The sequence below is a fragment of the Neoarius graeffei genome, chromosome 4 (genome assembly GCF_027579695.1).
Source record: "Neoarius graeffei isolate fNeoGra1 chromosome 4, fNeoGra1.pri, whole genome shotgun sequence".
NCBI classification, from domain to species: domain Eukaryota; kingdom Metazoa; phylum Chordata; class Actinopteri; order Siluriformes; family Ariidae; genus Neoarius; species Neoarius graeffei.
Window position 1 is genome coordinate 111416839 of NC_083572.1, and position 23428 is coordinate 111440266.

At 43.3% G+C, this 23428-nt stretch overlaps 1 protein-coding gene across 1 annotated transcript in view; it reads right to left on the reverse strand.

Annotated features, from left to right (window-relative positions):
- The window catches only part of oca2 (oculocutaneous albinism II), a 315932-nt gene that overhangs the window by 137237 nt on the left and 155267 nt on the right, over positions 1 to 23428 (reverse strand). The window contains exon 16 of the mRNA XM_060918405.1: positions 3475 to 3622. Within this exon, the coding sequence (XP_060774388.1) occupies positions 3475 to 3622 (148 nt within the window). The remainder of the gene's footprint in view (positions 1 to 3474; positions 3623 to 23428) is intronic.

Genomic DNA, 23428 nt, shown 5'->3' on the forward strand with positions numbered 1-23428 from the left:
GCAGTGTTACATTGAGGAACGTTATTCTTAAATCATTGCACTGTTTGCCCACACAGTCTTTCACAGAGTGGTGAACCCCGCCCCATCTTTACTTCTGAGAGACTCCACCTCTCTGGGATGCTCTTTTTATACCCAATCATCTTACTGACCTGTTGACAATTAACCTAATTTGTTGTTGTTGTTGTTGTTTTAATTGTACAACTTTTTCAGTCTTTTTTTGCCCCGTCCCAACTTTTCTGGAACATGTTGCTGACGTCAAATTCAAAATGAGCATATATTTTTCAAAAAACAATAAAAGTTCTCAGTTTCAACATTTATGTCATCTTTGTACTATTTTTTAAAAGAAATATAGGGTTTCTATAATTTGCAAATCTTCACATTCTGTTTTATTTACAGTTTACACAGTGCATTTTTTGGGGGGAAATGGGGTGGTAAAAATATTTTAATAAGCATCAACTGTCAAAAACACTTTCAGTTTTTAATAGTACTTTACAAGTCTACAATTCTGTGTTATGTATGTGTTTTGTACATAACTGTAATATTTGAATATCCATATGAGTTAATGAATGCATATTGTTGTCAGTGACTGTGCGAGTTCGTGGCAGCCTTCAAACATGGCCGCCATAGACTACAACTCCTAAGTGCCACAGCGCCCTTCCTCTCCTGAGTACTGATGGGGATTATACTTGTTCTTTATTCCAACACCCTATATAAGCACGCCAAACATTCCAGCTCATTGTGAAATATCCTTCTCCATCTGCATACCTGATCATACCAAGACCTGACTCTAATGCCCCTTTTCCACCAAAGCAGTTCCAGGGCTGGTTCGGGGCCAGTGCTTAGTTTGGAACCGGGTTTTCTGTTTCCACTGACAAAGAACTGGCTCTGGGGCCAGAAAAACCGGTTCCAGGCTAGCACCAACTCTCTGCTGGGCCAGAGGAAAGAATAGCTTACGTCAGCGGGGGGGCGGAGTTGTTAAGACCAACAACAATAATAAGACCATGAAAGATCGCCATTTTTAAGCGACGAGAAGCAGCAGCTGTACAAACGCAAAGTCATCCATTATTATTATTATTGCTGCTGCTTCTTCTGTGTGGTTTTTGCTTTGATATTCGTGCCAAGGTTTATGTAAACGTAGCGCCATAACTGACGTATACAGCGCCATAATGACGTATACTGCAACGTAATGACGTGGCTCCGCTTAGCACCGCGAGCTATGGAAAAGCAAACTGGTTCTCAGCTGGCTCGCAAGTTGAACGAGTTGTGAACCAGCACCAGCACTGGCCCTGAACCAGCCCTGGAACTGATTTGGTGGAAAAGGGGTATAAGTGTTTCTGATCCCCGCTATGTTATTCTCTCGACCCTGAGACTGTTATTTATCTCTGACATCCTGTTTGCTGATTGACCAACCCCAGCACTAACTTGACTCTGATCCTCATCTCGAGATTTTACCAGTTTGCAACGCACCCGCTCTCCTCTTGCATTTGCGTCTGTAAATGCCTGCACCCTGACAAATGTTCGAAGAGTTGTTAACTTATTCGCAACAATTTTTGCCCAGCAGCTAAGCATCTTATTAACCTTAGCTAAACCTGGCCTGGTAAAATTTGACACTTGAATTGATTGTCTCATAAGGGCCTAATGGTGGAACTGAGCTTAATTATCCCACAAGTACACTTTCATATTGAACCAATTCAAACAAATGGCTTCATAAACGCTTCCTAAGACGGTCTGTTTTGAAACTGGAGTATTAAGGGTCACTGTATGATCATGATGATCATGTACAAAGTACCCAGACATTTCCCAGAATAAAAAAATGCCATAAAACTGGTCCAGTCCTTCAAGCAAAATTGCGACAGTCTCTGATTACAATGACAACTCAATGTGAGTAGACCGGACTCACACCAGAGTCAGTGTGATTTAAACTCAGTGGGATTCACACCCTCGTACCTGATTATTGAGCATTTCTATTTGAGACCTGGGGTTAGTCACAGATTGTGCTGTTCTATGGTGTGTGAACATGTGATGCTTTGATCAGAGGCTTTGTCTGATCCATTGGTCATGTCCGGTACCCGATCATAACCATGAGGCTGAATTTGCATTCCTGGCCTTGAAGCATAATTCCAATACATTGCCAGTGATCTGATTTCTTGTCCTGCCAATCCCCGTGTTTATATCGTTCCCATGAACATGCACTCTGCTAGATAGAAAGAGCTAAGGACAACATAACCCCCTACTGTAGAAGAGATCATTTTTAGATTTTCTTCAAACAGGTCATCAGAACATCATGCGAGTCATAATGGAAGAGTAAAAGATGCTGATGCTCCCCTGCTGCTCAGTCAAACACCACATTACTTCTGCCAACATCAATCTCACAATAATTTGGTTGAGGCAGAGAAGTAAGGAGTGATGGAACAGAGACAACAGCTTTGATGATGAGTGTAAAATTTTCAAATGATGGAAGAAACTAGAGCTGTGGCCATCGAGTCTGGTCTCAAGAATATTTCTGCATTAAATTGGACTTGTCTCAGATTTGTTGGACTTGGTCTTGGGCATTGGGCGAGCTAAATATAGACCAAGAGATTATAAAATAACGTCTGTGTTCTTTTCTTTTTGCACTTGAACACAAGAAGTCATATCTTCTTCAAGAAAACAGCATACTTATATTACAGGCATTTAGCAGACACTCTTATCCAGAGTGACATACTACATACCCTGAGGAGCAGCCAGGGATTAGGTGCCTTGCTCAAGGGCACTTCAACCATTCCTACTGGTCCAGGGAATCAAACCAGTGACTGTTTGGTCCCAAAGTTGCTTCTCTAACCATTAGCCCATCTACTTATGGGCACAATGCACAAATGAAGCTGGTTAGTTGAAGTCAAGGCTTGACTTTGGAAAGGTTTTGATGGTTTTCTGTCTCAATCTTGACTCAGTCCCACCATCATCTGGACTTGATTTTGAGTTGGCCTCAACCCCCTTAAGGCTTGGTCTTGACTCAGTCTCAGCTAGTCCTGGTCTTGGACTTGTCCTGTCTTGCTAGTCCTGGTCTTGGGCAGTGGTGGCTCAATAGTTAAAGCTCTGGGTTACTGATCTAAAGGTCCTGAGTTCAAGCCCCAGTGCTGACAAGCTGCCACTGTTGGGCCCTTGAGCATTGTCCTTAACCCTCTCTGCTTCAGGAGCACTGGGTCATGTATCCCCTTGTTGTATGTTGCTCTGGATAAAAGCATCTGCTAAATGTCTTGGTCTTGACTACAGCCTAAACAACCAGATATGTTTCTGATTCAGAAACTCATCTGAATGTGAACCTTATGTGGAAAAAATCTAATCTGAGTTTTTTCTGGAACAATATCCAATCTGTGTCAGAAATCTCAAAAAAAATTGGAATTGGTTGGCAACACAAATGAACTATGAACTTTTTCCCCACGGTGAAGTTTTAATCATCATTCCTTCATGATGAGAAATGTTTGCGTGTGGTACCTCTGGAAGGTCCGGAGCTTCTTGCGCAGGAGGCTCTCCAGGTTGAGAACCTTCTGCATGAGAAGACACTTGACAGCAGTCTCCTCTCTGCTGGCGGGGTTGATCCGCTGTGCTGTCTGTCTCCACACCAGAATCTCGTGCTTCAGCTCTGCAGAAAGGAACAAACCAACAGAAAATTTAATTTTCATCCACAACTAAAACAAGCAGCACTCCTCTGGAAATATGCTTATGGGAAAACGCCATTGCCTCGCATGGCTGACATTTTATTCTTTAACACAATAAAGATAGTGGGAAATAAAGTTCCCGCTATGGTTCTGATTCATTTATGGAGTTGAAAACATTCCTCTCTTACTGTGGATTCAATCAGCTTTTATATTTTTATGCGCATCCCACATGCTTAAAGCCTTTTTTTAAAGCTTCTTACATATTTATTTCTGGTATTATACTGAATGCGGGAGCAGTGGGAAACTGGTAATGGCACTGTGGATGCTGTGAGCATGGGTCCAGCTGCACTACAGCAAACACTCATAATATTGGATCATGTAAATGTCACTTTCATCATGAGGACTGGACTGGATCTCTGTCAGCAGAGCTGTATTCCATTTGATGGTGCTTTTACTGAGAGAACTAAGACTACTGAGAGCACTCTGGCAGAGACCTGCATTCTGATAAAAAAAAATTAATTGATAAATTTATACATCAATGTATTGTATATAAATATATTAATGTGCTTATTATAATACATTACCATTTCTATAGTAATGGCTCATTAACAGGGACTTTTACAAGAGATGTTCCATATAAACAAATTTTGAAATGTGTACTTTTCAATGGCGGTGATTCAAAATCTTGTGACAAATTCATGATAATTAAAATCAGTGAAATAAAAAATGAAAGGTGATTATTATCAGGCTGCGTAATCACGTAGTTGTTCCTCGTTGTAATTGCATTGGTTAGACAGCAGAGGGCGCGCTATATAACGTACAATAGTGGGAATGTGTGTGACTCACTGAGCTCTATGTATAAATCTGGAGAGCTCATAGGCTCATCAGAGTGAAGCCATCTGGCCACCATCTTACCATTCACATCGCGGAGCACAATGGTCATTTAGACTACTGGAAGCTACACAAAACTGGAGAAGTTATTTATGTAGCTGTATAGGCAAGAGGCCGAGGGCTATGGAAACAGAGATTGGCACCACCCAATTGCATGGTATGGGAAGGACTTACGACATTTTTTTTGTGCTGGTATAATAAATGAATGGAAAGGAAGTATTGTACAGCCTTTGTGTTGGATGAATTATATATATATATATATATATAAAAAAAAAATCTCCTTCTCACCCCCGGCGGGGGGGGTGGTATCCATGTCATCCTCAAGCTCGGGTCCTCTACCAGAGGCCTGGGAGTTTGAGGGTTCTGCGCAGTATCTTCGATGTTCCTAGGACTGCGCTCTTCTGGACTGAGGCTTCAGATGTTGTTCCTGGGATTTGCTGGAGCCACTCTCCCAGTTTGGGGGTTACTGCCCCAAGTGCCCCCACTACCACGGGGACCACGCAACCCTTGACCTTCCACATCCGTTCCAGCTGCTCTTTCAACCCTTGATACTTCTCAAGTTTCTCATGTTCCTTCTTCCTGATGTTGGCGTCAGCTGGGATCGCCACATCTATCACCACCACCCTCTTCTGCTCTTTGTCCACCACCACTATGTCCGGTTGGTTAGCCAGGATCTGTTTGTCAGTCTGGAAGCTGAAGTCCCACAGAATCTTGGCCCTGTTGTTCTCAGCCACCTTCTGTGGTATGGCCCATTGGGACTTGGGTATTTCTATTCCATACTGGTTGCAGATGTTCCTGTATACTATCCCAGCCACTTGGTTGTGCCTCTCCATGTACGCTGATCCAGCTAGCATCTTACACCCTGCTACTATGTGCTGGACTGTTTCAGGGGCTTCTTTGCACAGTCTGCATCTTGGGTCTGATCTACTCTGGTAGATCCTGGCCTCTATGGCTCTTGTGCTTATGGCCTGTTCTTGTGCTGCCATGATTAGTGCCTCTGTGCTGTCTGTCAGTCCTGCATTATCCAGCCACTGGTAGGATTTCTTGATATCAGCCACTTCCTCTATCTGACGGTGGTACATGCCATGTAGGGGTTTGTCTCTCCAGGTTGTCTGTTCCTCCTCCTCCTCTGCACTCTCATCAGGGTTCTGCTGCCTGAGACATTCACTTAGCAGTTCATCCTTTGGGGCCATCTTTCTGATGTATTCTCGGATTTTCGATGTTTCATCCTGGACCGTGGTCTTGACGCTCACTAGCCCTCGGCCTCCCTCTTTCCGCTTAGTGTATAGTCTCAGGGTGCTGGACTTGGGGTGGAACCCTCCATGCATGGTGAGGAGCTTTCTAGTCTTGATATCTGTGGCTTCTATCTCCTCCTTTGGCCAGTTTATGATACCAGCGGGGTATCTGATGACTGGTAGTGCGTACATGTTGATGGCTCGGACCTTGTTTTTACCATTCAGCTGACTTTTCAGGACCTGCCTTACTCTCTGGAGGTATTTGGCTGTGGTTGACTTCCTTGTGGCCTCTTCATGGTTTCCATTAGCCTGTGGGATGCCAAGGTACTTGTAGCTGTCTTGGATATCACCTATGTTGCCCTCTGGTAGGTCAATCCCCTCAGTCCGGATCATCTTGCCTCTCTTTGAGACCATCCGGCCACACTTGTCCAATCCGAATGACATCCCTATGTCATCGCTGTAGATCCGGGTGGTGTGGATCAGCGAGTCTATTTCTCGCTCGTTCCTGGCATACAGCTTGATGTCATCCATGTAGAGCAGGTGGCTGATTGTTGCCCCACTACGGAATCGGTACCCGTAGCCGCTCTTCGTGATGATCTGACTGAGGGGGTTCAGGCCTATGCAGAACAGCAGTGGTGATAGCGCATCTCCTTGGTATATGCCGCACTTGATGTTGACTTGGGCAATGGGTTTTGAGTTGGCCTCTAGGGTTGTCTTCCACATTTCCATTGAGTTCTGTATGAAGGTCCTTAGGTTCCTGTTGATCTTATACAGTTCCAGACATTCCAGTATCCATGTGTGTGGCATTGAGTCGTAGGCTTTCTTGTAGTCAATCCAGGCAGTGCACAGGTTGGTCTGTCTCTTCTTACAGTCTCGGGCGACTGTTCTATCGGCCAGTAGCTGGTGCTTGGCTCCTCTGGTGTTACTGCCAATTCCTTTCTGTGCCTCGCTCATGTATTGAGCCACATGCTTACTCATTTTTGCCGCAATGATGCCTGACAGGGCCTTCCATGTTGTGCAGAGACAGGTAATTGGCCGGTAGTTGGATGGGATGGGTCCCTTCTGGGGGTCCTTCATGATTAGGACTGTCCTGCCTTGGGTTAGCCATTCTGGGTGGGTTCCATCCCTCAGCAGCTGGTTCATCTGTGCTGCTAGGCGTTCATGGAGTGCAGTTAGCTTCTTCAGCCAGTACGTATGGATCATATCGGGGCCTGGTGCTGTCCAGCTCTTCATCTTTGACACTCTTTCTTGGACGTCTGCCATTGAGATGGTTACTGGTTCTTGTTCTGGGAGGTTGCTGTGGTCAGCTCTTAGGTCCACTAACCATTGGGCATCGGTGTTGTGTGATGCGTTTCTTTCCCATATGTCTTTCCAGTATTTTTCCACCTCAGCTCTTGGTGGGTCTGACCGGTTGTTGTTCCCCTGCCATTGAGAGTACACCTTGGCTGGTTCAGTGGAGAACAGCTTGTTTATTCTCCTGGCCTCTCCTTCCTTGGTGTATCTCCTCAACCGGGTGGCCAGAGCTGTTAGTCGCTGTTTGGCAGTTTCGAGTGCCTCTGGTATGGAGAGTGAGTTGTACTTCCTGGGCGCCCCTTTATTCACCATGTTCCCTTTCTGTAGTTCAGCTAGCTGGCTAACTTCTCTCCTTGCTGCCTTTATCTTGGCCTCTAATCGTCTCTTCCATGGTGGATACTGTTTGTTATGTCCCGAGCCCACCTTGTGTCCAAGCATCTCCATGATTACTGTTGCTGTACTGTGTATCAGCTTGTTGGTCTCAGTGATGGTTCTTGTGGAGATTGTCTTCAGAGCAGCATTCACATCTACTAGTAGATCTTCTGAAGGTACTTGGCAACTCAGCTTCGGTATTCGTCGGGGGCTCCAGGTTTCCAGTTGGGTCACGATCTTCCTTCTCAGGTCAGCAGCTCTTGTGTTGAGGCTGTTAGCTGTTGGGGCTTGGTACCCAATCTCTGGTTGTGGGGATGATGACATCTCCCCGCTGACCTGTCTTCCTGGCTCCCCCTTGCCGTAGCATCGTTGTTGTATTTCATTAATCTCTAGTTGTGATAGCAGATTTCGATTATGGATGTTGGAACACTGGGCTAATAGCTGTTTCTTTGTTAGCCTTGATTGTGGGTTTCGAAGTATCCAATGGTCCCACATTCGCTGCATGTATCCCCTCTCTCTGGGATTGCTTGTATAGTAGCATTCCAGCAACTCCGTATTTTCTGTCCTCGTCCATCGATGTCTTGTTCCAGTAGCCCATTTCTCATCAGTTTGCCCTGGTTCCCTAGCAACTGACGCAGACCTTGTTGACCCGGGCGACGTCTGAGCCGGTATGACTCTATCAGTTATGTTTTCACTCATTCCTGAGGTAGGCTGATATATCATGAGGGGTTTTTGCCTAAGGACCCTTACTGGATGATGTTTTGCCCCGACCGGGATTCGAACCCCGATCTCCTGCGTCGTAGTCAGTGAGCATTACCACTGTACTATCCAGCTGAGATATATATATATATATATATATAAGGAAGAAGAAATGTACAAAACAGAAAGATACACTGTATAAGAGAAAAAAAACTGAAATAATATCCGTAAAAATAATTATAGTTGGAAAAGAGACATTCAAAAAAAAAAATATCAGAGAGTGAACTAGAAAAGGAAAAAACTAACAGTGAAGTGGAGCGCTATAAAGATATGTAAGGAATGGGGGTAAAGTGGAGAAAATAAGAGGAGGTAATGAAAGGGAAAAAAGTCATGAGATACTTTTCTTGGAGCAAATTTGATCGGATATGACGCTTTTAACACACAAACCAAATACACGCAATCAGAATCAGAAGCACTTTATTGCCAGGTATGTTACACACACGAGGAATTTGACTCCGGTTCGACTTAGCTTTCATAGTACAGACAGAAAGAAAGTATAGGAAAAAAAACACACAGAGAGAGTCTCACTGCAGTGAACTCCAGGGGGAGAATCGCGTTTCTACAGCGACGGCCTTGAAGGCAGCGCTGGTTGGGAGAGCCAAGTTAAGATTGGAATTTGTTTAGACTTAAGATGGGTAGACGTGTCCTTTTTCACTTAACCCGCTTATCCATTCTGGCCACCAAAATGATCCATTTCTCTTTGCAAAGCCATCAACTTCTCCATGATGTTATCAATGTTGCGACTCAAGTTCTGAACAGCCACAGTCTGAGTGCCGACAGCTCTGCCCACCGCCTCAATCATGTCGGGCAGCTTTGTGGGGCTTTGAACAGCTGCCACCATTAACTGATTTCCTCGATACACCAGGGCAATGCCAAGTCCAATCAGCAAAAATCCTGTGATCATGGTTCCGAATAGGTAAATATCCTCAATGTCCTCCACGGAAAGAATCACCAAGCACACCACACGCCACTTCTCCCAGGCATCCATGGTGTATCCGGCTGCAAACGTTTCGGCAGGACAGGCAGGTTCCCCCGAACCCAGACTTCTCGTAGAGAAGATTGTGTCAATTGCGTGAAGTGACCAGTTGATCAAATCCATAATTTCAATTCGGAGAACAGTGCAGGAAGGGTCTCTCAGACAAGACGAGTCCGCAGAAGCAAAACAGGAGAGAGGCTTTTCAGGAAGGGAGAGGCTGAGAAATGAGAGATGAGAGAAAAAAACACCCACACATTTCGCTCCTATCAGGACCGGAATGTGTAGGCATTAAAAAAAACCCTCAGCGCAGCATTCCGTGAAGCATGGAGAAGAATTAGCACAACAATTACACAAAAACATAGAAAGTACGAGAGAGCAAAGTCCCGTGGCAGCCGTCTGCGGCACCATCTTGGATGGAAAAAGAGTTGTAAGATGGCAGCCAGATGGTGCCACTCATTTCTACAGCAGGGAATAGGCTCTGAACTCTCCAGATTTTACAGAGAGCTCAGTGGTGTGACTTCACTGTAGGCAGAAGTAACACAGCTCTATGCTAATGCTGCAAAACCACAAAAACAGATGTAAAATGTGAGAGTTGTTGTGTGATTGTGTACAAATAGATTTAACAAGAAATCAGAGCTCTCTCTGTTTACAGACTGCTGAAAGATAAAGAGAAGCAAATGGAGGGAGAACAAATGTTCATAAAGTTTATTAAGAAAAGGAATATTTGTGATTAACTTTCATTTATAATAAAAGGAATATTGTAGTTAATAGACTGTTCTATTTTACTCCAACCTTTACAAATCTGAGTAAATAATTACTATTGTTTTTAAGAAAATGAAATAAGTTCGGGGGTTTTTTTATTTGTTTTTTTTTACCAAAATGAATATTTAAAGATTCTGACTGCAAAGTTGAATTCTGGGTAAAATGTTCTATTTCTATAGCTGTTGGAGTATCAAAATGTTTCGCTGCTCCATACACACTCCGTGTATCCTGTGTGTAAATGTTTTGCCGAGATAAAAAGTGTCCCACATTTTACGATTCTGGAGATTGCCAAAGCAAGTGAGCAGCAATATCACATCACTTGACCACCATGGGGCGTGTCTGTTTGAGCTACTTTTAGCCAAAACAAGTCAGTGTGGGTAAACATTGCGGACTCGGCTCTCCCTCCAGAGGAAAAGAAAAGGAAAGCCTGCCTAGTGAGTGTTACTGCAAGATAGAGCAAAATTAGAAAGATGACATCATTTTCTGGACAGATAACTAAATCATTCTAGCTAGCGCTTAGCTATCTTAACCTGAGAATGCATGGGCTCGACTCCACGGTAGCAAGTATGGAGTTCTACACCTAATGTTTTGATCATACAGAGAAATAAATGAGACCACAAAAGCAGGAACCAAGAAAAGATATAAATATTCATCTTTTGTTTGTTTGACGGATCTATTCATGAACGTCGACAACCAATTATATCCCTGCGACTCAAAACTCTCCGAGTCGATGTCGATGCAGAGTCACGATGTTTTCTTGGTGGCATCGCCATCTTGGTGTGACGCAGTTCCATAGTTATGCTAATTAGTTAAAGCTCTTCCCTCGCATTCGGCTGTTTCCTGTTTCCGCAGAGCTGTACTGTTTACCATACCTCAAGAGCAGTTCCGAAGAGAAACGGAATTTTAACGTTTCCGGTTTTGGGTTCCACCATTAAATAGACGTTCCTGAACCGGTTAGAACAAAAAAATTTCGTTCCCGGAACGGTTAATTACGTTCCCTGTCAGCGGTTTAACAAATGGCTATAAAATTATGTCTCTGTCTCATCCAGCTTAAGCCAAATGTAGGCTAATTCTATTACAACCTTCATTAAATAAGACAAGAAATAATTCAAAACAATTATTATTTCAAATGTTGGCGATTTGGATTCTCAGTATGTCTTCCCATCTACACAAACAGAAAAAGTGCCAAAAATGAAAGAGAATTCGTTTAGTGTGTTACCAAAGGCGAGTCAGGCCCTATAGAGGGCTACCGCATGACGTCACCGCGCCGCGAGATTTTGTTAGGCGCCATATTGGAAGACCAAGTACACATCTATGCAAGTACATACATACATAAAACAAACTACACCTGAAATGTAGCCAGGGCCGGTTCTGCCCTAATCTGGACCCGGGTGCAACATCGCGCAACCCCCCCCCAAAAAAAACAGTCTAAATCAGGACAACCATCACATAACTATAACTATAAACATTTTATATCAACTATTTTAACTAAATGGGCTATAATAAATAAGCCTGCAGGCAGCCACGGCGGGCTGCCTCAGAAAAGTAACCATTCAATGACGCAACTGAAAGCCTGCAGCCACGGCGGGCTGCCTTAAAAAGTAACCATTTGTCCTACCTTAAAGGCGTCGTGCGGTAATTTCAGCAATCAGGCTATATCATGTGTCAAAATGTCAGGTTTGGTGGGTTACTCAAGCCCCTCGGTTTCCTGCGATCTCAGTGTCACGATGCGCCCGCTACAAGCATTTAAAGTTGACGCGCACAGCCAAATTTAGGCAGCCAGCCGTTAACTAGGTCAACTTATGTGTGACGTCATACCAGTAACCTCCCTTGGGTGATGCTGGCCTGTCCCCATGTTTTCTCTATAGCGTGCGTTTACCAGAGTTGTTTACATTGCGGATTTTGTGGATTTATTCAGTTCGTGGATAGTTTTGAACACTCAAAACACTATGAAATGATGTACTAATATTCTGTGATACAAAATGCCTAATCGGTGTATTGTGTTTGGCTGTAACAACAAACACTGAACACTATTTGTGACTGTTATCAATGGATCTGATTTCAAGGTCATGGCTAGGTATTGATAGAAAAAAAATAATTTTTTTAAAAACACATTGTGGCAGCGGGGGCGTGGTCAAGCGCCGGTCTGTGACAGGATCATTACACCTGACGGTAATTAACCTGTGTTTTGTGTGTTTTCCCAGTAACCGCGCCCTATTTAAGGAGGCAGAGGGAGAGCAGAGAAGAGCTCATCCCGGGACTAGAACACTGTGTTTCGCTATCAGATTAAAACTGGCGGTTATACTGAAAAGTCTGGCAATAAAAAGCCTATTTGCATCTGAAGCGTTGTCCTGCCATCCTCTGTGCTCCACCCACACTTCAGAGAGCTCTACAGTGGTGCCAAAACCCGGGACAAGGTGGAGCACCAACCTCGCAGCCCCATGGAATCCTCCCCGTTCGCGGACCTGGTCCACGCCCTCGCCACGGCTCAGCAAAGCCAGCACCAGGCGCTCGTCACGCTCCGAAAGGAGCAAGAGCGGCGCTTCGAAGCCCTGGTGTTGGCCCAGCAGGAAGATCGTGAGGCGTTCCGGCATCTCGCGTCGGCGGGGTCCACCAGCGCCCCGGCCGCGGGCCCGTCTCCCCTCACCGTGACCAAGATGGGCCCGAAGGACGACCCCGAGGCGTTTCTCACATTGTTCGAGCAGGTCGCCGAAGCCTCGGGGTGGCCGATGGAGCAGCGCGCGGCGCGCCTCCTCCCCATCCTGACGGGAGAGGCGCAGCTGGCCGCGCTATAACTCCCCGCCGACCGGCCTACGCGGACCTTCGCCAGGCCGTCCTCCAGCGTGTGGGGCGCACGCCAGAACAACAGCGCCAGCGCTTCCGCGCGCTGGAGGACGGCCCGGCAAAGGTCCGCGTAGGCCAGCCGGCGGGGAGTTATAGCGCGGCCAGCTGCGCCTCTCCCGTCAGGATGGGGAGGAGGCGCGCCGCGCGCTGCTCCATCGGCCACCCCGAGGCTTCGGCGACCTGCTCGAACAATGTGAGAAACGCCTCGGGGTCGTCCTTCGGGCCCATCTTGGTCACGGTGAGGGGAGACGGGCCCGCGGCCGGGGCGCTGGTGGACCCCGCCGACGCGAGATGCCGGAACGCCTCGCGATCTTCCTGCTGGGCCAGCACCAGGGCTTCGAAGCGCCGCTCTTGCTCCTTTCGGAGCGTGACGAGCGCCTGGTGCTGGCTTTGCTGAGCCGTGGCGAGGGCGTGGACCAGGTCCGCGAACGGGGAGGATTCCATGGGGCTGCGAGGTTGGTGCTCCACCTTGTCCCGGGTTTTGGCACCACTGTAGAGCTCTCTGAAGTGTGGGTGGAGCACAGAGGATGGCAGGACAACGCTTCAGATGCAAATAGGCTTTTTATTGCCAGACTTTTCAGTATAACCGCCAGTTTTAATCTGATAGCGAAACACAGTGTTCTAGTCCCGGGATGAGCTCTTCTCTGCTCTCCCTCTGCCTCCTTAAATAGGGCGCGGTTACTGGGAAAACACAGGTTAATTACCGTCAGGTGTAATGATTCTGCCACTCACCTTCCCTGGCTCCGCCCTCCTGTCACAGACCGGCGCTTGACCACGCCCCCGCTGCCACACACATGTGTTAAGTGTTTCTATGTATCAATCATTAATTGTACAAAATGATTTTCATACATTTATGTATTTGTCATATCTTTCTTTGTCACATGAAGTGTTGTCTTGATAACACATGTGGCACATAATTTTAGCAAATGGATGACAGAAGATTAATTGAAAGATTTATGCCACAGAGCTGCCTTTAACTAATAATTATCACTTATTACTGACGATTGTACGTTTACTAAACAATACAATACAAAGCTCAATACTCCCAGCCTATAACATACTGAATATCAAGTTAAAATCAACCGCAATAAAAGGAAAATTATGAAAACTGGAATATCAAGGGATCTACTGTATCAGAAGGCCCACTGCATTTCGCGAGATCGCAAGCTGTCAAGTTGCTAGAATTCAATCTTTCTAGCTATACTTTCACCCCCTACAGCTATCAGTATTACACATAATCATAGATTAATCACACAGCATTCTAATTCAAGTGAAAATGGTCTTTAAAAATACACATAAGTAGTGATTTAGTCAGAGAAACCAACCAAAACAAGTCTTCAAGTCGCCCGCCTTCGTTTCTGTCGTCGTCAGAACTGTCCTCATTTTCTTCTGAAGATGAGCGCTCAGGTTCAAATCTGTAATGCTGGATACCACCAGGACATTCAGCTGTCAAAATCTCTACTTGTGGGCCATTTTCTTCTTCTGTATCGGTAAAATCAAAGCTAATTTCCTCAGCATCGCTCCTATTTTCTGGTGTGTCCGTCATTGCAACTGCACCGAGTGGTTACTGGTATGACGTCACGCAGCTGTTCCATTGACCGAGAGGGGGCGCTGCGAACGCGGAAAATTTCAAGTGATGGGCATGATCAAATAAGGACCGATTACAACCGCGGGAAGCTTTTGAAAAATCGACGGTCAATTTATTTCGAATCTCGAAAGCATTCTGGTGCAGAATAATGCGACTTTTATTGCCACTGCGTGACGCCTTTAAAACTCGTTTTGCATTTTCTGCCTCCTTTTTTGTATTTTCAACCCTCCATTTATTTTCTTTACTTTTCTGAAAACCCAATTTGTGTCCAGACATTTTGTTCTGCTACGATCTAACTCGTCAGGTCTCGTCTCTCGAGCCCGCGATGATTCCCGTGGGAAGGGCAACAACTGATACATTTTTACAAACAGCCAATAGGGAGGTTGCAACGTTCAGGCTCTTCTTTGCTCAGACACTCAGTAATTCACTTATTATCACGTGGAGACGTGATAGTAGTCCACCTTCCCGCTCTCTCCATTCAGTCAGCGAACGTCACACAGGAAGTGAACCCCAGCGGGTCATAGAAACTTGCGCAGGAGAAGAATGGCTTTTTTATTTGTAGGCTACGGAAACTTTGAGGAACGAAATAAAAACCGGTATTAACCGGTTACCATTATTTTTAATAAGCGTTTCTGTTCCGGAACATAAAAAATAATAAAGTTTCTGATTTCGTTTCTGTTCCATGTGAAATAGAAAAAGTTCCCGGTTTTCGTTTTCGTTCCTTGAACCGGTTCAAAGCCCTGGCCAGAGGGAGGAAAACGGTCCCAAAACGGAGAAAAGTGACCCTCAGGACATCAAAATAATCACATCCTGTTCACATGATATTGTTCTTGCGAGACAGAGGAAAATGCCATGCACGATAAAAAAAAAAATGAAAATTTCAGATGACTTTGCAGTCAGCACCTTTAAGTTGATAAATAATAAGAAAATAAATGTTGCTTTTTTTGTCATGAAATTTTCTTCTTTTATTTCAATATCATGGGAAAATCAGATCATGAACTGAACTGAATCATTAACTGGGTGAATCGTGGCATGCGTATTTGTGGATATGGTGATGTTTTCTGTAAGGAGATTGTAACATTTATGGAAGGAGTAACTAAGTTTAAAGAGTTTTTGCAGATGCTCGGTAACATGACAGTCTGCATTTATTTTTACTTTTTTTTGTCTTATTACCTTGAGGAAAGAATAAAGCGAGGCTGCTGAGGGAACCACTGTTCATAAGCAAGAACAAGATCTAAATTGTTTCACAGACGTTCCATAAATAGATAAAAACAAGATCAACTGTGAGCTACTGCTCACTTACGTATCCCCCGCTCTCACTTATATCAGAATGTAAGTGATCGAAGGAACAGGACACTTATTATGAATGTTGACTTCAACAAATAATGAACCCTGAAACAAGTAAGTAAAGAGCAGCCTCTCTCCCCAGGGATTTCAAACAGCATCCTGGTAAACTGTCATTCTGAAATAGCATTTTGCTTCTTGAAATAGTATCAAAATCCACCCTGTATGTTTCATAAATACATTCAGTCTGTAAACAGGAAGTCGATGTGTGACAGACCTGAAAATGGTACGCACGGTATAAAACCCCAAGCTGAAGCTCGGTACCAAATATCAAATAGTTGTGATTTGTAGTTGCTGAGAAAAGTGTCATGAAAATTTTGTAAATCCACCCTATATGTTTCATAAATACATTAAGTCTGTAAACAGGAAGTCGATGTGTGACAGACCTGAAAATGGTACGCACGGTATAAAACCCCAAGCTGAAGCTCGGTACCAAATATCAAATAGTTGTGATTTGTAGTTGCTGAGAAAAGTGTCATGAAAATTTTGTAAATCCACCCTATATGTTTCATAAATACATTAAGTCTGTAAACAGGAAGTCGATGTGTGACAGACTTGAAAACAGTATATACGGTATAGAACTCCAAGCTGAAGCTCGGTACTAAATATCAAGCAGTTTTGATTTGTAGTTGCTGAGAAAAGTGTCATGAAAATTTTGTAAATCCACCGTATATGTTTCATAAATACATTAAGTTGGTAAACAGGAAGTTGACATGCGACAGACCTGAAAACAGTATACACGGTATAGAGGATGTGCAGTCACATGACCCGTCCGTGTTTACCCCGCCATATTGGACGGCTTCAGGATTGTTTACCTTGTGCGAGCGTAATGGATCCAGGCAGTAATCCCCAAGAAAATTCAGAAAATACCCCATCTACATCGCGCTATAACTTGTCTAAGTTTGTTCAGCATCTTGAAGGTGACGTGAGGCAGCGTTACGTGGAAAAGTGTTCCAGGTTGGGGATTGCAGATCCGTACAACTTGCCGCAATCCTTGTTCAGGGAAATTCGGAGCTGCGGTGCCGGCGATTTGCCCGATCTGGCCTACCACGACATTTACAATTTTCTCGTTAATCGTGAATCGTGTTACACTGGCAAAGCCCTCAAAGCTTACAAGAGCCTGGAAGCTTATAAATATTTTGTCGCGGGATGGATCTCTCAACTATACCTCTGGAAGGTTCCGAAGAAGAATGTCTACTTGATAACCTCACGGGTAAGTGGCATTAAGACGTTTATCATAAAGAGACCATGCAGGACGTTTTATCGTAAGAATGTTCGAAATCTAAACTCAGTTCCAGATAATGACAGGGTTGTGAATATGTATGTTTTTGTCTGAAAAAAAAATATATCACAAATCACCGCTATCTTTATCTGTGCAGAATTATTATTCAATATCAGATATAAATGTATAGGGGTCACAGATATGTCCAGCTTCTATATTCAAACAAATTAAAAAAATATTTTCTTGCACCTCTATGTGCCTAAAATAACACACACATTCTTTTTCAGTCCTTTACACAATCTGATAGGAAGAACTTTATAAACAAGTTATGCATTTGTATACATATTTTATTAAGAACATTAATATTACACGTCCATGTGAAAACCAGTTATATTTTTTTGATCACAACTTGGTGATAGGTGGTGCAGTATACTACAATTATACAGCAAGTTCTAACTAATATTTTGAAAAGACCCCAATGGTCCAATAAAGTGTGCAGTGACTAAAAACAGCGTCTCTCCTCGTCTGCGGCGAATCTATAAAATGACAGGCCCTCCTTTTGGCCCTGTCTATTGGTACAACTAAATGCTGAACAAGATATAACCATTCTCGAAAGATCTACTCCCACAGACTTGATCATTAGAACGGGTTCGTCTAAGTTCTATGCGCGGCCATGCCGTCCAAGATGGCAGATAAACAAATATCACGTGACCTCGTGACGTCATGTGCACGCTCTCTATAGAACCCCAAGCTGAAGTTTGGTACCAAGTACCAAGTGGCTATGATTTGTGGTTGCTGAGAAAATGGGTTTTTTGAATGGACGGACATATGGACAGAAGTAAACCAGTATAATTATGACGTGTCATTTTGTTAGAGGAAAATTATCAATTTGGGATGGTAACAGTAACTCTGCCTCATTGATTATTTTCCCACAACAGCACACCTCATTGTGTTTTATTCCATACTTAACTGACAGACAGTTCAGCTGAAATGCCTCATCGAGGAACAATATTAGCCAGGCGGTTCTGGCAGCGGGAGTTTGGTACCAGGGACGCTGGCACTGCAGGGTCTCTCAGCTTTATAGATTTGAAATTGGACTGGCATGGAGAAGCCACCAGCATGTGTCATGATGGACCTCCAGATCAGACAAACAGGCAGTGGATTGGTGAGAAGTGTACCTCCTGTTGTCCTGAATCACTGCACTCTACTTCTCCAATATACAGGCTGATAGTGTATACCCTGAACCCAATAACCTCATACAGGCAGAATAAAATAGGAGAATGGGAGACACTGTACAAGAAGTCTCACAGAGAGAGAATGCTCACCTTCCTGCCTTCCTGCCTTTTAAAGCTGAAATTATTATATTTCCTGGGTGATGATGGCTCATAGATCCTGATTTACTGAGATTCAAAATAATGAGGCTAATCTGCACGTGTGATCTGATAAACCGTCTGAGTTGCAGGAGATTTCCACATCGATGATGTAACATACAAACACTGTCAAAAGCAAACCATTTAAGAAAAATTCATGTCCTGATTTGCAAGTTCTGATCTCATAGAACATAATCACATGTCAACTGTAGCAAAAATCAAAAGGAATGAGAAATGTCAGAAAATGAAACATACAACATGATTTTTAGCTCATCCGGCAGCAGGCTGGATGAGCTTACGCAATCACGCGTCATCCATCCATAATTTACAAAAATTGCTACTCCTCCTACAGGATTGATCAGATTTTGATCAAACTCCCATACAATGTTCTCCAGGTGGGTATGCATAAAAGTTGTCAAGACGGAGGCACCACCTGTCATATTTACAATTTTATGGGCGTCTGAAATTTTTGGGTGACTCGTCACATTAAAGCTGTACTGTCTTTCAGATTTTTCAAGTGTAGGTCATAAAAACTATTTTCCCCGACACCCAATTATTTTTGTTTAGTGACCGAAAGTTACTGAATTCGAATCACTGAATTCCAATTTTATTATTAATAGAACAATTATCTCCACATGGCGGGGCGGCACAGTGGTGTAGTGGTTAGCGCTGTCGCCTCACAGCAAGAAGGTCCGGGTTCGAGCCCCGTGGCCGGCGAGGGCCTTTCTGTGCGGAGTTTGCATGTTCTCCCTGTGACCGTGTGGGTTTCCTCCGGGTGCTCCGGTTTCCCCCACAGTCCAAAGACATGCAGGTTAGGTTAACTGGTGACTCTAAATTGAGCGTAGGTGTGAATGTGAGTGTGAATGGTTGTCTGTGTCTATGTGTCAGCCCTGTGATGACCTGGCGACTTGTCCAGGGTGTACCCCGCCTTTCGCCCGTAGTCAGCTGGGATAGGATCCAGCTCGCCTGTGACCCTGTAGAACAGGATAAAGCGGCTACAGATAATGAGATGAGATGAGATCTCCACGTGGCCCTAAATTCTCCGCTATTTTTTCCTGCTTCACCATGACCCAATACAAGATACTACGTCATGCATGACGTGGTGGGCTTTCCCCTTTCACGCAAGGCATTGTGGGATACAAATTTGAAACAGGAGAGAAAAATGGAGAACGTGAGTGTGCGAATGAAACATGAAAGACTGACTACAGTAACAGTAAGTGAGAAGAAAAGACGTTATGTTATATACGAAGGAAAGGAAACGCAGGACCAAACTAATAAATATGGGCGCTCAGCGAGCACCTCGGTGTGATCAGCTGTTCATTTAGCGACAGAATGATGGAACTGTCAGTGCACGCTCAAAGGGAAACCTGTAGATGGCAGTAATGCAACACTGTGGATGCCAGCTGACGTAAAACCCAAAAGAAGAAGAAGAAGAAGAAGGTAAACCTGCGCATGCGCACACGGACTTCCTCTGTCTGCTTGACTGCGCGAAGCGAGCGATTTCATGCACATTATTTGCTTTAATCCCCTCAAATTAAATAACTTCCCAGCCACAGAATGGCCTGATATTTTGTGAGATATTACAGAAATAAACAGATATCACAATCACCACATTTCAGACAGAACTAAATTTCACCGATTTAATAAAATCGAAAGGCCGTCTAGCTTTAAACACTACTGTTCGTAAACTGCTGGGACATTTTCACTGAAATTCACCGAGAAGACTCTAAAGACATGCTCCAACTAGAATTGTTCACCAGGTGGCACCACCTACCATGGATGTGGCTACACAGGGGTCACAAAAATTCCTACTCCTCCTACAGGATTGATTGGATTTCAAACTCACACACAACAACAGTGGGTGGTATGAGCTCCAGCCTCATTGAGGGGATTTTTTTTTTTTTAAGTGTATAGACATGAGAGTGTGTGTTCATTAAGGAAAACCATAAAAACTCCTTAATTTGTGTTTATCGCTGCTACTGTTATACATTCGAAACAAACAAAACCAACAGGCCACGCCCACAAGAAACAAACTACAGGTGATCGTGTGAATGTGGGTTTAAGCAACAAACAAATTCTTTGTGTGATTAATCACAGCACTGAGCTCACAGAGATCTGCAGTAAATACTCTATAAATTCATTTGTGATTGTTCCATAAAAGGTTCCTGAAAGGTTCCTGCAGTGAAAGTAATAATTTACAAAACCTGATGATCTCAGTCTCGGTCCACAGTGTATGAAAGACAAGTTTCGAACTCAGAACGATCGAGTCACCAGGCAACAAAAACACCAGAGCCTCTGGGCCAGTTTAATTAATTTTGGAGCCCACTTTCCCATCGAGTGCCTATCAGCAGGCTCCTAATGACATAATTCACTCGGTGTAAATGCACACATGTAAATTACCGTCACTGAAATGATCCCTAAAATGAATGGAGTTAAATTGCAGCCCACTATGCAGAGAGCCTCAGAGTGACACGGAACAGAAACATTACGACTCCACAGAAGGGCTTCTGTGGCTCTTGTGGCTGAACACCAGCGGTGAGACCAACACGGGAATTCAGAAAAATCTGTATTCCAAGAAGCACTGCTGCGTATAAAGAGGGTTATTGAAGAGGAACTATTATGTGAATAGTCTGTAATCTTTATTCCATTGCATTACTCTCGGCTGTGCTGAGGAGGGCTCAGGTGTAGAATGAGATTGGAGAGAAAATGGAGAAGGTGCAGCCATGATGAAGTGTCTCGTGGAAGGACAGCTGTTTACGAGGACAGTGTCTGCGATCTGAAGGACAGCCCGAGTGCTGGGATTTGAACTTTGGCCATCAAGTACACCATCTGAGACTTCAGAACCAGTGTTTTCTGGAACATGCTTCTCAAAAACTTGGTTCTGAGTTTCAGGCTCTTTTTTGGTAATTACTTCTGGATGTATCTGGATATTTATCACAAGATTCTGGACAAACATACTTCTGGGTTTGTTTCTTTGGTTGATTGGTTGGGTTTGTTTGTTTGATGTGGTCATTTGATTGATTTGGTCATTTCAGACACAATGTTCTCCCAAACATGGTTCTGAATCTCTGGAGTTTTTCTGGATAAATATGGTTTTAGGTTTGTATCTTCTCTAGATAAACATGTTTCTGGGTTTGTATCTTCTTTGGATAAACATGGTTCTGGGTTTGTATATTCTCTGGATAAACATGGTTCTGGGTTTATGTTACCTCTGGAAAAACATGTTTCTGGGTTTGTATCTTCTCTGGATAAATGTTCTAGGTTTGTTGTGTCTGTAGAAACATGGTTCTGGATTTGTATATTCTCCGGATAAACATGGTTTGGGGTTTGTATCTTCTCTAGATAAACATGGTTCTTGGTTTATGTTCTCTGAAAAAACATGGTTCTGGGTTTGTATTGTCTCCAGATTAACATGGCTCTGGGTTTGTGTTGTCTCTTGATAAATCTGGTTCTGGGTTTGTATCTTCTCTGGATAAACATGGTTTTGGGTTTGTATCTTCTGGGTTTGTATCTTCGAGTAGAGTTTTTATTCCATCCCTGGTTGGTTTAGCAACATGTCCACCATTTTGTTTTTCTCTACTCATGGTATATGAGCTGATAGCGTAGTAGTAGTGTAGTCAGTCAGAGCACACGATTGCTCATATCCAGTGAACATGAGTAGAATAATATTTTTTATTCTTGCACTGTTAATCACTGCATTGTAATAACTGATTTTTGTGTGTATTGGCTATCTATCTATCTATCTATCTATCTATCTATCTATCTATCTATCTATCTATCTCAACTCTCACCATCTAATTCAGATCTCATCATAGTAGTCATTTTTGTATTTATTTTTAAATTGTCTCTTGCATTTATTTTACATCATATTACATTTGAAAGCAAAGAAATAGCACGATGTTCTTCTTTATTCTGTATTTTCCAACTCTGATTATTTTCAGGATTGAAGGTGAGTGTTTGTGTGTAAAGGAGATCGTCTAGACAATACTGAGAAACTTAATATTGCATGTCTGACATTTCTAATGAAAAAAAAACTGGCAATCTCAGATGTGTGAACTACACACAGGTGATTTTAATAATCTTGAACGAGAAGATCAAAAAATCCATGTACGCCACTGTGGAACCTGAGTCTGAAGACCAGGAAGTTTCCCCACATCAATACTGAGGTAACCTTCAGAGTTAAATTGCCAATTTAAATAATAATTACTTTTTTCTCAAAAAAACAAAACAAAACAGGAGATACCTGAGAACCTGATGCTGACTGAACTGGAACGGAGCAAATAACAGCAAAACAATTATAACTTTATTCTCATCAATTATAATCGATTTTTCTTTCATTTGTCAGAAAACAATTTGATAATGTTGTAGATTTTATGAATTATTACAGCACTGTTGAATCTGTACATACTGTTCTCAATGAAAATGAAATGCTTTGATCTTAATTCTCACCTGGCGAAAACACACACACACTTCGAGCTTTCAGGTGAATCACACACCGGATGTGTGTACTGTTTATTCATGTTTATTAATGAGCTGTGTGTGTATGATGCACACACTCTTTTGGAGAACACGCCTTTGGAGCCTTTTGAAAGGTCAACGTTCAAAGAACAAACACGTCTGATGCTGAAGGGACTTCAGAATGAGTGGATAATTAAAACTGCACCTTCTCTTTTAGGGTTTTGTGATCGCATGTAGAACAGCTGACGGATGTGTGTGTGATTTATGAATTAAACATGTCTGTGTGTTCCAGAACACGCTGTAAATCTGAGAGAAAACTCATGTCATTTGCAGTCTTCTCAAAAGATCTAAAAAGGATCCACATTGTTGTTTTTCTCTTTTATTTCACAACTGATTTATTATTTAAGCCTTACATACCTTGTAGTATATTATTAAAAGTACTTTCTTTAAAAAATGTGGAATGTGGAAGGGTTGTTCCTCTGGGAGAACATGTAACACAAACTTACAGCACACTAAAACCCTTTTTTTGGAAGTTAAAAAATCTTAATTTCATAATGAACCCTTGAAGAACTCCTAAATATCTTTTTTTTTTTTTTTTCGAAGAGTGTACCAAGTACTAAGATAACTAAATGCTGAATTCCTGCCAGGTTTGATGGAGTAGGAAGAAAATAATCAG